The following is a 16,713-nucleotide window of genomic DNA, read 5'->3' as shown; positions in this document are numbered from 1 at the left end:
TCATCTCTTGCTGTTTGCGGTTGAAATGATCTCTTTTGCTGGCCAAATGGAAAGCAGTGATGTCTCACTTGCCTTGACTTGTATCTGCAGTCCCTAAATCAGTCATGTTACCCATTGACTCTTGTCTGTTCTGGTGTTCCTGTTCATTGTTGTCTCCATTGTTGTTCTTGTCTGTTGTATCTCCTTCTTGTGTGTCCCTTTCTCCTGTTCTCCTTTCTTCATCATCTACTCTGTTTGGCTCATCTGTGATGACTGTGGGTAAACACAAACAAGTATGTAAGTCAATCAGTTTCCAGCTCTGTCAAATAAACGAATTTCAAGATACACAAATTTGTCTTCATTAAAATGAGTGTCACCACACTGTCACAAAATGTAATACTAACCAATTGAAAATAGTTACATTTACATCTCTTGTAGATATCACTGTTAGAGTAGTTATCTGCCAATAGGACAGAATCATTCCTATACAAATGCAGTTTGAGTAATTCACTTAATATATTTACTTAAAACTTTAATATAGTCATTTTCACTTAATACTCTAATATAGTCATCTTTCTGCATTCAACACTAAGGAAAGCTGTACAATTTGACATGATAATGAGGAAAAAAGGCCTCCGACAATGCAGATATTTTTGGATCATATCAATTTTAAGATGGGGGTCAAGGCTTAATATTTGGGAGCATAGTGTCCCTTGCTCCCTTTCAGGAGCCCCACTGGATTAGCTTTGATCTGAAATATTTGTATAAAAAGCTTGTTAGCTGGCTGTCCATCTCATAATGTTCACATAGAAACTAGCTGTCAATAGGAAATATCAATCAGAAGAATTATAATTTCTTGCAAAAATCTGTCACAAAAGAGGTTGCACATTTAAATGCAGGTGTTGTTATGGCAACGTCAGTGGCCAGACAGCCACATTTACTGCTGCAAATACGTTCAAACATGCTGTCGACGTAAAGCAGTGGCATGCCACCATTTCAGCTGACTTTTTCTCAGAAATACTGTCACATAATATCCATATATTTCAGTGCTAGGTTGATGCTTAGCTAAGCTAACTATGAAACACTTTAACTGACAGGACTCAGGATCAACTGTCTTCAAGCTTCTAGCTTCATGTCGAACACAGACAGTAAGTCAACATTTCCCAGAGAGCTTTCTTTGAACTCACCAGGTAACGCTAAAAAACACAACATTTAGATTGTATGACAAAGTGTTTATTTAATATATCTGGCTAGCTATAGCTACTTGCTAACGGTTTAGCTTACCCGCGCGATTCAAAGTAACGTCAACGTGGCTATAATTTATGCTTTGCTTACATGTTGACATAACTTGTAAGTTTACTGACATGTACATACCTTGTTCACCTGGCTCAGGTGGTGGCTCTGGGGTTGTTGTGTGAGCCACCATTTGAGAATTGCCGTCTTTTTTATTAAAAAAATGTCTAATGTCCATCTTCAGAAACTCCGCGTCCGCGGCTGAAAGTTTAAACACTGTCACAGAGGAGAGGTACGTACCTGTCACTGTCAGCCAATAAAACAAGTTTATTTCCATGCAACTCTCTGATTGGTCTGGTGGTGTCTTGCCTCTGTTGCATTCACTGAACACGGGAAATTACATTCCTGCCGTCCTCTAGGTAAAGTACGGTTAATGTATTATATTATTGAGGGAGAATTTGTCCGGGGCTAAAGAAAAAACATCCGGGGCTTTAGCCCCGGATGTTTTGCCTGTTTGATGTTGCCTACCCCAGGCGACGCCCATGGTTGTTCTGATGGAGATAACAGGAGAGTTGTTTAAAGACAGCGCGTTCAAGTGATTTAGACAGGAACGGGAGGAGAGAGACAGGCCTGTAGTTTATAACATCAGACGGGTTGAGAGTGGGTTTCTTTAGGAGAGGGTTTACTCTTGCCTCCTTGAGACTGTTTGGAAAGTGACCAGAAGTTAGAGAAGTGTTGATGAAATGGGAGAGAAACGGTAGAATATCAGGAGCGATAGTCTGAAGGAGGTTTGAAGGGATAGGGTCCAGAGGACAGGTGGTAGGACGGGCAGAGGTAATGAGGGTAAGAACCTCACTTGGAGAGAGAGGGGAAAAGGAGGTAAGTGTGTTGGTGGAAGGAGGGTCTGGTGACCCAGCGGTGAGTAAAGGTGAGTCAGAAAAAGAAGCGCGAATATCATCAACCTTTTTTTCAAAGTGGTTAACAAAGTCGCTTGACAGAAGTGAGGAGGGGGAAGGGTCTTTGGGAGGGTCCAAGAGGATGGAGAAGATGGAAAATAGTTTTTTGGGATTGGAATAGGAAGATTGGATCTTATCTTGAAAGAAAGTGCTTTTTGCCTGAGAGATCGAAGCAGAGAAAGAGGAGAGGAGAGCCTGATAGGTTAGGAGGTCGTCACGGTGTTTGGATTTCCACCGTTTCCGCTCTGCTGCCCTAAGGACGGTTCTATTAGCACGCAGTGCATCATTTAGCCAGGGAGCAGGAGGGGACTGACGAGCCTGCCGAGATGTGAGAGGACAGAGAGAGTCCAGAGTGGATGAGAGAGTAGAGAGGAGAGTTTCTGCAGCAGAGTTTGGAGGCAGGAGATGGAACGAATCAGAGGAAGGGAGGGCTGAGAGCACCGACGAGGCAAAGGTAGAGGGGGCGAGGGAGCGAAGGTTACGGCGGACAGGTGCAGGATGAGAAGAGATTAGTTTGTGATGTTTGGAAAGGGGTAGAGAGAATGAAATTAAGAAGTGATCGGATGTGTGGAGCGGGTTTACAGAGAGGTTAGAAGTAGAGCAGTTCCTTGAGAATATGAGATCAAGGACATTGCCAGCTTTATAAGTTGGTGGGGAAGGAGACAGTGAGAAAGCAAAGGCGGTTAACAGAGATGTTAGTTCGTCTATCTTCCCTGTCTGGAGGTTGAAGTCTCCGAGAAGTACAGCGGGAGGGCCAGTTTCAGGGATGTGTGAGAGGAGATTATCTAATTCCTCCAAGAAGTCCCCCAAGGCGCCTGGTGGACGGTAGAGAACAACAATGGTTAACTGTATAGGATGGGTTACTGTGACGGCATGGAATTCAAAGGTGGAAGGAGTGAAGTTAGGTAGCTTGAAGAGGGAAAAGCTCCATTTTGGAGAGAGCAGGAGACCAGTGCCACCTCCTCTGCCAGTGGGTCTGGGTGTATGGGAGGAGGAATATGCTGTGGAGAGAGCTGCTGGGGTGAATGTGTTGGATGGAGTAATCCAGGTCTCAGTGATAGCAAGGAAATCCAGAGACTGCAGGGAGGCGTAGCCAGAGATGAAGTCAGCCTTAGGAACAGCTGACTGGCAGTTCCACAGGCCGCCTGTAACTAGATGTTGGATCTCAGTAGAGCATGTGGGATAGACAAGAGTAGGCCGGTTATATCGATTAGGAGATACACGGGGCCAGTGATAATTGCGAGAAGACACATAAACAGGAATGGAGAAAATACACATGATTATAGCATGAGGGGCTAAACAACTAAATAAAATAAAACACCAGCGATACTTGGCTCAATCATTACATTTACATTACATTGCATTTAGCTGACGCTTTTATCCAAAGCGACTTAGAGTAGGATTTGCCTCCTCTTTGCCTCCCTCGTGACTCCCGCAGGACTCCCGCAGGACTCTAATTTCTTTGTCAGTCTTACTCCAGCAAGACTCCTTTCTCTTTGTCAGTCTTCGTCTTCGTTTGAAGCTGACGCTCCAGGAAAGTGCTACCTAAAATGGACACCTGATTGCTGAGTTCTTACAGCTGTGGGGCCACGCCCCTTTAATTAGTTAACTCTCTGCAGCTGGTGGCCCTCAAAAGGAAATCGAGAATGGCTCCCTCCTGAGTTGTTATTGTATTTTCAGTGACACAATTGTTTTACAATTACATTAAACCCTAAGTTATAAAGTTATGAGTTTAACCCTTAATACAGTTACACCTACTCAATAAAGCTCTTAGTATTCTACAAATGTTTAAATCAAAGTTAACCCTAGCAGTCAGTTAGTTCAGTTTGAAGGTTTCAGTCAAATTACTTGTTCCCAAGTTTCTGCCTGACAGATACTGTAGCGGTTTTGAGATTTAAAATCACAATTTCAATCAGATCAACTACAGAGCATTGATACAGAGTACACACACTGAAACAGAGAAGTCTAAAAACAGAATGTTACTCACACAATTCTAGAAGTCACCAGTTGTTATCCTGTCAAAATCGAGTTGCACACTGTGTTACAACTTCGAGTTGCACACAGTGTTACAACTGTCCCTGGTCTCCCTACTCCACAAAAAAATAAATATTGTAAGCTTGTAAAACTTCACACCTTATTCAGGGTATCTAACCAAAGATTAATCATTGACACGAGCTAAGAGAGCCCAAAAGTGCTACAATGCTAACTAATTTCCGCGTTTTGGGACTCATTCCTGCATCTCTATATTTTTCGCTCCAATATTTAGTAACATGTTAGCATCAGCCTCATAGTCTGACTTCCTCACCTCTCCTCAGGTGTTGCAGGATATCACCAATCTTCAGCCGGACCTGTTCTCCACCCTGCCCTTGTAGTCCAGGCGGGACAGAACGTCTCGCTGACCTGTAACATGACGTCGTGCGCGGAGTTCACCTGGTACGTTGTGCGCTCCAATCAGCTGCTGCCTCTGCTGACGGTCACAGAATCGAAACTGAAAGAAATTACTGTGTACTTCAATGTGGCAGTAAGTCGCTTCGGCACAAGTGGGGAAATGGAGAGCGGCACGCTGACTCTGCACATCCTCCAGGCAGAGGAGCAGGACGCCGGGCTTTATTTCTTCTCTGGACGCTGCTTCGGAGCTACTCATGTTAACAGAGGGATGCATCTCGTTGTTGATGGTAAGAATGTTATTTTTTCAACCTGAATATTCCCATCGAGATTTTTAAATATTGTTTTACAAGGGAGGTCACAACAGCAGCAGCACAGAACATTTCACATATAGCCTACAAATATATAAAAAACATGTCTATGAAGTGTTTTGCTCAAAATACCAAACAGATCACCCATTCTAGCCATGCCTCATAGCCCTCTATTTCACTTCCTGTTTCAAAAGTGCTGATTTGGGGTATAAAGCTTTAAAAAAATTAAATAAAAACAAATAAAAAAGGAGGGGGCTGAGCTCATGCGCGACCCGGCAGCTACTGTCTAAACTAAATGCTGCCGTGATGAAACGCCATATCATGGATTATCAAGGATTCTCTCTGAAACAGTCTGGAGCTCAAAGGCTTTCTCTCTTGCCGGTTATACCACAAGGTGAGTTCCTTTTTACTTCCTGCTTCTTCACACACATGCTCTCCAGTACAGGTTAGCTCTGAGTGTTAGCGATGCTAATGTAAACACCGACCATATTATGTCCAAAACAGTCGGGCATTGTTTCTGATAGAAACTTTCTGATAGGGCCGTGGGTGTAAAGTCAGCCTACATTTCCGATATTACGTTATATCGGACGCAGATCAGCTCCGTTGTTCCCCTGTTTTTAGAGATTTGGGTACGGAGGAAAAGAGAGAGGGTTTTATTTACTGACGCTGCGTGAGTTCCCGGACACACCGGGGATACATGTTTATGTATAAAAGACATCAAAAAGTGCATTTTGCAAGATAGTTCCCCTTTAATAATGTGGATTTCAGATGTAGCATAGTTTTATGTCTGAAGTCAAAGGTTAAAAAAGAAGCATAGTTATATATAGTTGTTTTTGCGAACAACATTTTTTTTTAAGACAATAACGGAATAAAGTGACAAATCAGGGATATTGCTTCAACAAGACAAAATGTTCGGAGGCCGAGGTGCAAATGGACTACAGCGGACTCAAACACTTCCTAAAACACGCTGCAGCTTCAGAAACGGTGCAAATAAAAAGGTAAATGTGCCAAAACACATGCAAATGAACAAACATTCACCAACTTGACAACACATGAGGGGCGTATAATATAAGGGTAAGGGTAAAAAAAAATGGTAAGACGCTCAAAACACAAAGCAAACCAGGGGACTAAAAGCGCTGCACACAGCTGGGACCAGTATGCTTGGTGACATTCGGGGTTTATAGAGTTGGCCAACTGTCACTGGAGACTTACCAAAATGTACGTATTTGTCTGCTTATTTTAACAATGTGATCGTGTAATTGCAGATCTGCTGTAAGATAGCTATCTAAAGTAGCTAACCTAGTCATTCAATATACTGACAAACACTTAAAGTTATTAAACAGACTCACTCTGGCAACAGAGACAGTTGTCCAGCTTTATAATCCTGAACATCAAAAAGCGCTTCGGTCCAATCTGTGTGCGTCACTTCTTAGTCTCCCCTGGTTTCTGTCATGCTTTGACTTTCTTGCAGTTTTTTTTATTTGCAGCGTTTTGTTTATGCAGCCCTTTCAGTAAATGCTGCATGTGTTGGTGAAGATTGTGTTTTGGCACATTTTTTGTTTTGTTTGTTGGCCTGTTGAAACGTTGTTGCCCCTGTCGGCCAACGTAACCAAATCATAAAGAACTGAAAAAGAATTTGAATGAAAGTTCTGAAGGTTTGAACAAAGCAACAATTCGTAAAAATGATCAGGTTAGGGTGTAAAGTTAACCATAATGACAAAATCATAGTGTTTGGTTCACAAGCGCTAATGATGGATAAATAGACCCTGACATACATGTGATTATTACATTTCTGTAGAAAGCAGAAGTTTCAGTGGTGATGTTTCTTCTAATCTGGTGGCATTGGCAAGCATCATCAGTGGTGTGTTTGCAGGAAATGTTTATTTAATTTCTGCTTGGTTAGTGGTTGGCTTGAAGTTAATGTTGGCTCTATAAAGTGAGCAAGACTTCATCTCTTTACTAGCCTCTATCCTTTCTTCACAGGTTGATCATTCGATTTGTTTCTATTGGTACATTTGATCTGGGATTAATCTCTGTATTTAATTTGAGGATCTGCTGCACGAAAGAGTGCACCAATCTGTATGAAATCGTGGGGGTGTATCTCCGATTTGATCTTATTAATAACCTGTTAGCTGTTCAGGACATGGCTGACGGTTGATTCATAGAGTTTCTCAAAGGATAGACCTACAGTCTTTGAGCAGATTTTCCTTTGGTGGAGAAGTTTTCACTTTAAAGCGGTGGACTTGTACCATGTAGAATTGCAACACTGTAGAAAACTCAAAATCACAGGTATTAGAAACAAAATAAATATTTGACTACTCTTTAGACCCAAGCAGCCGGAGAAAATGAATTATTTCTCTTGTCCTTCTGCAGGTATATTTAATGTCATCTAATCTATCATTACACCAAATTATTTATGAAGGTGATTGATAATTGTCTTTAAATAACTACAAAGGGTCATGTTCCCCTTTACATTTTCAAAAAATATATCGTTATAGTTTTCATTCATCAGTCATAACTTCCAATCATCAGAATGCATTTTCTAATTGTTTAATGTAGGGTGCATTAAAAAAGCAGTTTGCCAAATGTGCATTTAGTTTTAAAACTGTCAAGTGTCCCTCAAAAAGAGATTCAGCTTTTAAACATCCCTGTTTCGCACATGGAAATAACCACCAGTACCACAACAATGCAAGAAGCAATCCTTTGTTGATTGCTCCATAGTTACCTTGGAGTCTTTTCACACTTATCCGATCAATAATATTTCAGAAACATTGAATAATGGGAGTTATTCCAATAAAAGCCATGAACCTTGAACCTTGTTCTAAAGGATAATCCAGCAGTCAGTGAACTCGTCCTGTACTTTGTGTTTCCAGGAGTGGACGGGCTGTCAGCAGGGCAGCCATGTTGGAGTGTGTGGATGTGGGTTCTTCCTGCTGGACTAATCCTCGGCTGCATCCTCATCGCTGGACTTTGCTGGTGCACAGGTGTGTGTGTGTGTGTGTGTGTGTGGTGTGTGTGTGTGTGTGTGTGTGTGTGTGTGTGTGTGTGTGTGTGTGTGTGTGTGTGTGTGTGTGTGTGTGTGTGTGTGTGTGTGTGTGTGTGTGTGTGTGTGTGTGTGTGTGTGTGTGTGTGTGTGTGTGTGTGTGTGTGTGTGTGTGTGTGTGTGTGTGTGTGTGGTGTGTGTGTGTGTGTGTGTGTGTGGTGTGTGTGTGTGTGTGTGTGTGTGTGTGTGTGTGTGTGTGTGTTGTGTGTGTGTGTGTGTGTGTGTGTGTGTGTGTGTGTGTGTGTGTGTGTGTGTGTGTGTGTGTGTGTGTGTGTGTGTGTGTGTGTGTGTGTGTGTGTGTGTGTGTGTGTGTGTGTGTGTGTGTGTGTGTGTGTGTGTGTGTGTGTGTGTGTGTGTGTGTGTGTGTGTGTGTGTGTGTGTGTGTGTGTGTGTGTGTGTGTGTGTGTGTGTGTGTGTGTGTGTGTGTGTGTGTGTGTGTGTGTGTGTGTGTGTGTGTGTGTGTGTGTGTGTGTGTGTGTGTGTGTGTGTGTGTGTCCTCCATCTTTGTGATTGACGGAAGGGCAATGTGTGGAAAGTGTCTCCCCTAGTGGTGGAAAGTACTCAAAACAACTGTTTGAGCACGAGATTTAGGTACTTGTACTTTAAGGTTTTGTTGAGAACTTCATTCTGATCGGTCCATTAAGACACTCTACGGTCTGTTATTTATTTTTAGCAGACGCTGGTAAGGATAACAGACTGTTGCTATGGATGCAGTTTGGACTCGAGAACACAGAGACCAGACTATTTCTTAAAGCTAAAATGATAAAATACATTTTAAATCAATATTTCACGTCAAATTATGGATTGTTTCAGTAAGTAGCTCTGTAATAAGTGAGAAAGTTGGCCATTATTGTAATTTAAGAGCGCTGTGCGAACATTATCCTTTCTTTATCATGTAGTTTTTACTAAACAAAATGTATAAGAACAGCGCTTTTTTACTAGTTACTTTACAGAATCTAACTATTTATACGACATAATTAATTATAATAAATAAAGTGATGCTTACACATCCCTCCAAAGTTATAATCCTATAATGTAATACATGTGGTTCTGAAATTGGCAATGTATTATCATCCCTGAAGAGAACACATATCACCTTGTTAAATACTACGATATAAAATATGTAAGCACCTCCTACACACGTATCTGCACATAATATATTTACACAGAACTATTCAGACATACAAGAACTGGGAAAACTGATTCAAGCGCAAAACATCTGAGTGTGCCCCCCATTAATGGATTTGTAGTCTTATCGGATATATGGACAACAAAACTGGAAAATGAAGGCTACACTAATGAGACAATAACTGAAATAAAAGTAACGATGCTATAAAAAAACCTCATAAATTGACCAGGCATAGATAATGAATTCAGTTAAATGGTCAAATCATTTTGTGCAAAGAAGAAGAAAACAATCTATTAAAATGTTCTTCTTTAAATTAATTACATTAATTGAATTTCACTACTTTGTCAAAAGTGTTCTCATTAGGCAGAACTAATGTCCCCTACAGTAAAGAAAAACATATAGTTCACCACTAGATGACACCATGAATAAAACTACTTCTTTATATTTACTGTATGCTAAATGTTTACAAAGTAAACCACCGCCAGATGTTCATTAACATTTTATTTTCTTGTAATTACACAGATCAATTGCAACACTGTTGTGTTACATAAGGTTCAAATTATAAGGCTACCAAATAAGGCAGTTTAATGTAGCATAGGTCCACAGGAAGTCCCTGAGTGAAGTAAGGTTGCCATTTGAGAAAAGAAAAAAAGAAAACCTAAGAATAAAGGCTGTACTGGTTTGTTGGCTCTTCCTACAGACAACAAACACACAGGAACATTAACCTGATTTCAGAGGGTGAGAGAATCATCTTTGTGAGGTTGTCAGTTTGTATTTAAGAACACTCGAGGTTAAATGAATTCCCTGGGTAACTATAAAGAAGTGCGTTTAAGCTGGGTCAGGCCTGCCTCAGCAGCAGCCCGTACGGGCGGATGGACTCCTGCACCATGGCCCTCTTCTCCACATCGCTGCAGTCTTTGGGGACGTAGACCAGCCAGGTGTTCTCCCTCTGGCACTCCTTTCTCTTCTCCGGGTTGATGCGGTTCTGAAGAACCACTTTGTACGTCTTCCCGTCCACTTTGGACTTGAACCTCCGGCAGTACTTCTCTGCCATCTTGATATCTGGGGTGGAGTACACCCCTTGACCCCTTGTCTCCCCGGTGACCAGACTGGCTGCGGCGGCATCTAGAAACTGTGGCGTGTCCTCGGGGTTTCCGCCGTGGGACAGGATGACGCCGAGGGACCCGTCCATGTTCTTTGCGTGGTAGGAGACGGGCCAGGAGTCTGTCCCCACCCCCAGCCAGACATCGTCATCGTACTTCTTGGTGACCCGCAGGGCGAAGCGCTTCCACCCGCAGGGCCGGATGTACGGCTCCCCGCCACGCAGGAACGCCTTGTTACCGTCCTGTAGGGGGGCAGAGGAACATGCTATTATGCTACATGCTAATCGCAACATTTCCTGCATCACTTCCTCTCTCTCTCTGTCTTTCCTTCCCTCCCTTGCTAACTTCCTCCCTCACTATCTCACCTATACTCACTCCCCCCCCCTTACTGACTCACCTTCTCCCTCCCTTGCTTATTACCTCACTTTCCTCCCTTACTTACTTACTCGAACCCTGGTCCCTCACCCTTTACTTTCATTCGCTCCCTGGCCCCTGCAGAGTACATGTGAAAGTGTCTTACTCCTGGAGCGTGATAATTAACCATAAATTCTCCTGTGGGTGTGTGTGTGTGTGTTCCCTTCCTCCCTTCCTCACTACAGTAAAGCTATATTGCGCAAGCAAAAGACAAACACATTCAGTCATGACTTTATTGAGTGGTGAAGTCCCTCCCCTTCCGGTGGACCTCCATGGGACCTTATTTCGGAAAAATCATGTATTGAAGTCAATGAAGAGAGAAAGATTATCTTTCGATCCCGTTTGAATTGTGCCACGAATTACACACATGATGTTTGTCAATTTAAAAGATAATTTTGCAAGTCAACAAAAATAATAATGTGTCGTAAAACTGTGAAGTAACACTTTTTGTTGTGTGAAACGCTGAATGAACAACAACTCTGGTCTCGCAGAACAACACACGTCACCAACACCAAGACGGCCGTCACGTTAGCACATTTCACTTCTTTCTTTCAGAATGAGGTGAAAAGTATTATAAGAGGTGAAAATCACTACAAGTCTGGGCATGTTGAGAGCTGTGCATACACAAGGGGAGTTAGTCGATTCCGTAAGAGCCAGCATGCAGGACCGGCTTTAGAAGTTTTCGGTGAGTAACACGAGTGTAACGTGTAATTTACTTACTTACTTACTTACTCTGGGATTTGTAGTCTTTCTAGTTGCGTATTTTTCATAGTTTTATATTTCAACAGTTTTACGACAAACTGTGACTTTTTTTACATGGAAATTATTTTTTAAGATTGACAAACATCATATGTTTAATTCATGGCACAATTCAAACGGGATCGAAAGATAATCTTTCTCTCTCCATTGACTAAATACATAATTTTTCCGAAATAAGGTCCCATGGGTCGGAAGTAGAAGGGCGGGACTTCGCCTCTCTATAAATACTATATCAGGTCAGTCAATAAATAAATCAATCAAAGTTTATTTATAGCCTAATATCATACATTTTATATTTTTCTCAGGGGGCTTTTCAGTTTATATAGTATATGGATACTTAATCCGTCATTTAATAATATCACCGGTATTCTACATATTAGTTTAAAATGAAGGAAGAGATTAATTAAAGGAGAGTTTCACCTTGATGTTGGAGAAGTCGTAGTCGTACTGCGGGTGGAAGAAGTCCTCGGGGTTGATCTTCAGCTTGGTCCTGTGGCTCTCCTGGGGCCCTTCCGTCAGCGCAGGGGGGGAGCTGTACAGGTCCTCCCCGTCCAGGTCCTGCAGGGATAGAGACCCCAAACTGGGGTACTCCAGGGTTTTAAAGCCTTCCTGCTTGTAATACTCCTTGAGGGCCACGATGTTGACGAAGTCCTGCGGAGTGAGCGTCGAGGCCCCGCGCTCCACGGAGCAGCCGGAGAGAGCCGACAGGGCCTCCAGGACCAGAGAGTCCGCCATGGGGGTGAGGACCGCTGCCCGTGGGAACAGTACCAAATACAGTATTTTTCTCTTCTCTGTTTAGGAGATAATGTAGAAAAGTAAACGGCGGAGCTACCGTCTGCTGCTTTGACAACAACAGCTGGCCCTGCTTTCACTTTCGTTTTCCCTCTCTATGACTCACTGACTGGAAGCTGCTGGGCTCACAGTACACCGGATCATTCACCTCTATTTTATGGTGCGTGTGTGAACGCACCATTAGGACTTCTCAATTATAATCCTGGTTAGAGAAGTTTCCACAAACAAGGAATGGGCTTTATTAGTGCAACAAATTAGTAAGAGAATTAAAACATCTCAAGTATTACAAAGATCAGAGACATAAATATAGAATTTAATAAAATACTATACAAAAAACAAAGATATTGAATAAAAGAAAAACATGTTGAAAAATACAATAAAAATGGTTCAAGAACAATATATAGAATAGGAGATTTAAAACAAAATTATAATCTAAAAAAGATACAAGGAACACTAACATGACGGGAAGAAAAGTACAAAAATATATACAAAAAGCCAAAGGCATAAGACACAGACATATAGAATAGAAAAAAAAAAACTGTAAGAAAAGGTAGAAAAGCATGATTATAGAAAAAAGTATTTCATAGCAGTAAAATATAAAAAGAAAACAAGATAAATAGAGGTAATAGACACATTTAAAAAACCAAAACAACTATAAAAGGTATGAGACAACTAAAATAAAAGGACCAAATGGAAAAATACAATTGACCAAAAGACAACAAAATGGACATGGCAAACCTTTTAAAAAATAGCATTAAAAAGGTACAAGACATACATACATAACAGTACAACAATTTGAAGAAATACTGGAACAATCCACAACATGTTGAAACAAATGTAAAAGCTGTCTTAAAAAAACAAGTTTCAGAGTCATTGAAAATATGTTAAACTCAGTCCTATTTAAACTTGATTAAAACAGAAGATTTGTTTGGCAAATCAGTTTGGTAGGTGTTGTTGAACCCTCCCCCTCTCCTTGTGTTCAGGTAAACCGGCTGTTCGCTGCTGTTGTCCAACGAGTCAAAAGGTCACAGAGGTCAGTATGGTGACACGTCAACAGTCCTCTTCTACCTCTTTTCCCCTTTTATTTGGTAAATATTTCTGCTAAATGATGCTGCATATGGATCCACACAGAGGTTTCAGCTACTGTCTGACTGCTCCCAGTGCTGATATGTTGTCCCTAAAATAAAATACATATACAAATATCTACATTGATAGGCAAAAATAAATACACATTATGTAAATCCAATTCATGCATTTTGCAAAATAAAGTCGATTTTCAAATTGATATAAAAAAAAGAAAAATCTGCATTATATATACATATTAGTGATGTCCCATTCCTGCCAGTCCACCATCATCGCCAGATTCTTCTAACGGTATCTGCTTCAATATTGATTAAAAACAGTATGTATCGGACACCTATTTGCTGTAGCCACTTGATACCAATTCTATGGAAGCCCTGAGAGGCAAGTAGCATAAGATTTAAAAAGGTATTTCCAAGTTACTTTACAAACCAATGTCTTCTGTGAAATAGGCAGGGAAACATTGTCAAAATGATTTTTAAGAGTGTTTGTTGTTGTAATACCCATTTTGGCCGAAAGAGGGTAGAGTACACTGTGTTTTAATTTGTCCATTAAATCTAAACCATAGGCTGTATATATAAATGGACGTAGTGTCCGTGACGTCACCCATAGGATTCTGCAGAGTTGCCGTGAAGCCCTTAGTAGGCGGAGTCGGCCACTAACGGCTCGACTGTGACGTCAGAGTCTAATCCCGCCTGCTCCAAATAAGGGCAAAGAGGCGGGACCTGCTGCCTCTGAACTGGAAGTAAACAGAGCTAGCTCAGGCTAAGAAGCTAAGCTAACATGAAATACATGCATACCAAGTTACTGCTAACAGTGTAGTTCCCCTATATAAACGTTACATTCATAATCAAATGAGACAATCTGCAAGAGAATTAGCTATATTTTGTTATTCTTAATGCTTGTCATTCACACGTTGAGAAAAGACGGACTCCACCGCCCGGACCTAACGGAGCCGCAGTGGGCTAGCTCCGGGACGCCGGCTGGAGCTAGCCCCCTGCGGCTCCATTAGCTCCGGCGGCCACCACTGGGATAATTGGGTCCCCTATTAACATTTGCTCCCGTTTAGCATTATGGGCGTCATAGCCATAGACTATAAAAGTCTTACCCAAGGCTGAATCATAAACTAAAATGTATATGTATGTATAAAGGGTTACGTCCTTAGCTGGCTAATAAGTTGCAAGCTAAGCTACCAAGCACACAAACACCTGCGAACGGGGTTAACAGGTATAATATTATAATTTTAGACTTCTTCGAAGTTCTGTTAGTACATTCAAGCGCACAGCACGACATTTTAATTGTCTGGTATTTTTAAAAATATTCCCTAAAAGGCACAATCACCACGAACACGGCTAAAGGGTCAAGTACAGTAACTACAACTAACTAACGTTGTAGCCTCTATGGTTGTAGCCTAGCAGAGTGGACAAGTTGCTGTTAGCTGACAGTGAGGCATGTACATGTCCATCAAAGTGACCACGCCCTAATTTATGCAAAAGATTTAAGGCTTAATATTAATTAAACAGATGAGTTGAGAACAAATTCACCCCCCACACAGTAGTCATGAAGGGGGAATCTAACTATACAGAGAATATGGTTTTTTGAACCACGATGTAAACATGTTTATTTCTGCTGTAAAGTTGGGCATTTTAACATGGGGGTCTATGGAAATTGCTCCCTTCTGCAGCCTGCTCCTACTGGCCACTAGATGAACTGCAGTGTGTGGCACTTCCGTATTGGCGTCCCGGCTCTTCCCCAGAGTTTGCCGCTTGGTCTAAACCCAGATTCCTTTTTCACAGATGAAAACAAAATGTAGATAATTGAAATTATTATCCTTGCAAAGCTTCGTTTCACCTATTCTTAGATCATGAACAAAATAAGGTAAACTATTTAGATCAGACTTTGAAAATTGAAAATCTCACATCCCTCTCAGGGCTTCCGCACATTTAGTGATACTATTGATCTGACATGAATAAACGTTTCAAAGTAGGATAATTCAACGTGGTGTTACAGAGTGGAGCTTCATTTGTTTTCTGTCTCTGCAGGAAGTGTCTATGCACTATTCCAGTCTGAAGCATGCAGACAAGCCCCGCCCTACTGGCCAAGGAGGATCAGGATTGGCGGAGGAGAACGTCATATACTCAGCGGTGTTTAGTCGCAAAAACCTGAACAGATAACTTGACTGCAGATGGAACGGCTTTTGTTTCAGTATAGAGCCTTGGGGAAAATACTAAATTTGTGTAAATATCCTGGGAGCTAGCTTCGTCCTGGTTCCTACAACTTGAAGCCAATAGGATTGTTCTTTTGAATGATATGTTATTTCAGAAAACCACGGAGCCCTGAAGGATTCATAGAGAAAAAAATAAAATAAAACGAGGCCACATTTTATTAATTTGTGCGCACAAGATGTAATTCGTGTGCACGAGATGTAATTTGTGTGCACAAGATGTCATTTGTGTGCACGAGATGTAATTCGTGGCCTCAATTTAAATAAAACGAGGCCACACTTTATTAATTCGTGCGCACGACATACTTTCTCGTTCACACAAGATACTTTCTCGTTCGCACGACAAATTTACCGGTGCACCAAGTAGGAAGTGGAGCGCACAGGAAACAACCGTTTCATTGCAGACTGTTATGTTTATGTGGGAAAAAAATTAGGGATATTTCGGCCCGAGGTGATGAGCTATTTGTTTAAGCACCGGATTCGCAAAACAGGAGAGTCTGTGAACCAGTCTGCTTTGATCTATGAATTCTTATCCGTGACTCTCACAGTATCTGCTATGCGCAGAGAGCTGTGCCTTTTACGCAGCGCCTTCACTGTGTTTACCTCCATTAGAACAGTTCGATGTGTCTAACCATATTTCTGAGACAAATCTATGCCCATACCATGCTTACGGTGAATACGAGAGGAGAAGAATAAACATGTACTCCCAGACAATTGCAGCTGTTCAAGCGTATTATGAGTATGATCCTGAATCTGACACTGAAGTACACAGTTTGACTACCTTAGACATCTTGTTCGTAAGAGCAGGCCAAGAGCAGATGCTACTGGGCGCTTCGGCTAGACGACTGAAGATATGTTGCGCCGTGTGCCAGGAGTTCAATGTAAAGCCAGCCCACATTATGCCAATGACGTCATTTATGTGGGTAAGGAGGAAAAGTGAGAGGGTTGTATTTTCTGAAACTTTTTGAGTCTCCTTTCACACCGGGGACACATATAAAAATACTTTTTTTTTTTTTGCATGATAGGTCCCCTTTAAGCTATTTCCTGCATCTTTTTCCCCAAATAAAATGCAATAGACTGTGTGCATGTGTATAAATAATGGTCTGCTTTGCTTTTAGTTTTCTAACACATTTCTTTAGCATCTTTATAATCATTTACATACGCAAATACACACGAGAATAATGTTAAAATGTTACTTTTACACTGTTACCGCTTGATACATGAACATAAGATTGAACACAAAAAAACATTGTATATGGAGTGATACGAGCATCCACAGTGGACTGATACACTCTGATGTAATGC

At 41.5% G+C, this 16,713-nt stretch overlaps 2 protein-coding genes across 2 annotated transcripts; one reads left to right on the top strand and one right to left on the bottom strand.

The window, feature by feature from the left end:
- Positions 1-4,483: 4,483 nt before the first annotated feature.
- LOC117535324 lies at positions 4,484-16,507 on the top strand (the record flags this gene model as incomplete). The annotated part of the gene is given in 4 exon segments (XM_034199767.1): positions 4,484-4,843; positions 7,738-7,848; positions 13,088-13,137; positions 15,227-16,507. Coding segments are annotated over 4 exon segments (653 nt in total), but the record flags the coding sequence as incomplete, so codon positions are not given.
- On the bottom strand, positions 9,523-12,209 carry LOC117535323. The gene is made up of 2 exons (XM_034199766.1): positions 11,733-12,209; positions 9,523-10,381 (listed from the first exon to the last, which is right to left on the bottom strand). Exons 1-2 carry the CDS (start codon positions 12,045-12,047, stop codon positions 9,875-9,877), a joined length of 822 nt encoding a protein of 273 aa, XP_034055657.1. The 5' UTR covers positions 12,048-12,209; the 3' UTR covers positions 9,523-9,874.
- Positions 16,508-16,713: the final 206 nt, after the last annotated feature.

The sequence above is a fragment of the Gymnodraco acuticeps genome, unplaced genomic scaffold (genome assembly GCF_902827175.1).
Source record: "Gymnodraco acuticeps unplaced genomic scaffold, fGymAcu1.1, whole genome shotgun sequence".
In the NCBI taxonomy this organism is placed as follows: Eukaryota; Metazoa; Chordata; class Actinopteri; order Perciformes; family Bathydraconidae; genus Gymnodraco; species Gymnodraco acuticeps.
This window is presented reverse-complemented; position numbering and strand designations above follow the sequence as displayed.

Coding starts and splice junctions, on each gene's coding strand:
- LOC117535323 (XM_034199766.1), bottom strand. CDS start 12,047: ATGGCGGACTCTCTGGTCCTGGAGGCCCTGTCGGCTCTCTCCGGCTGC. Junction 10,382..11,732: donor ACGACTTCTCCAACATCAAG/GTGAAACTCTCC, acceptor GCCCCCCTACAG/GACGGTAACAAGGCGTTCCT.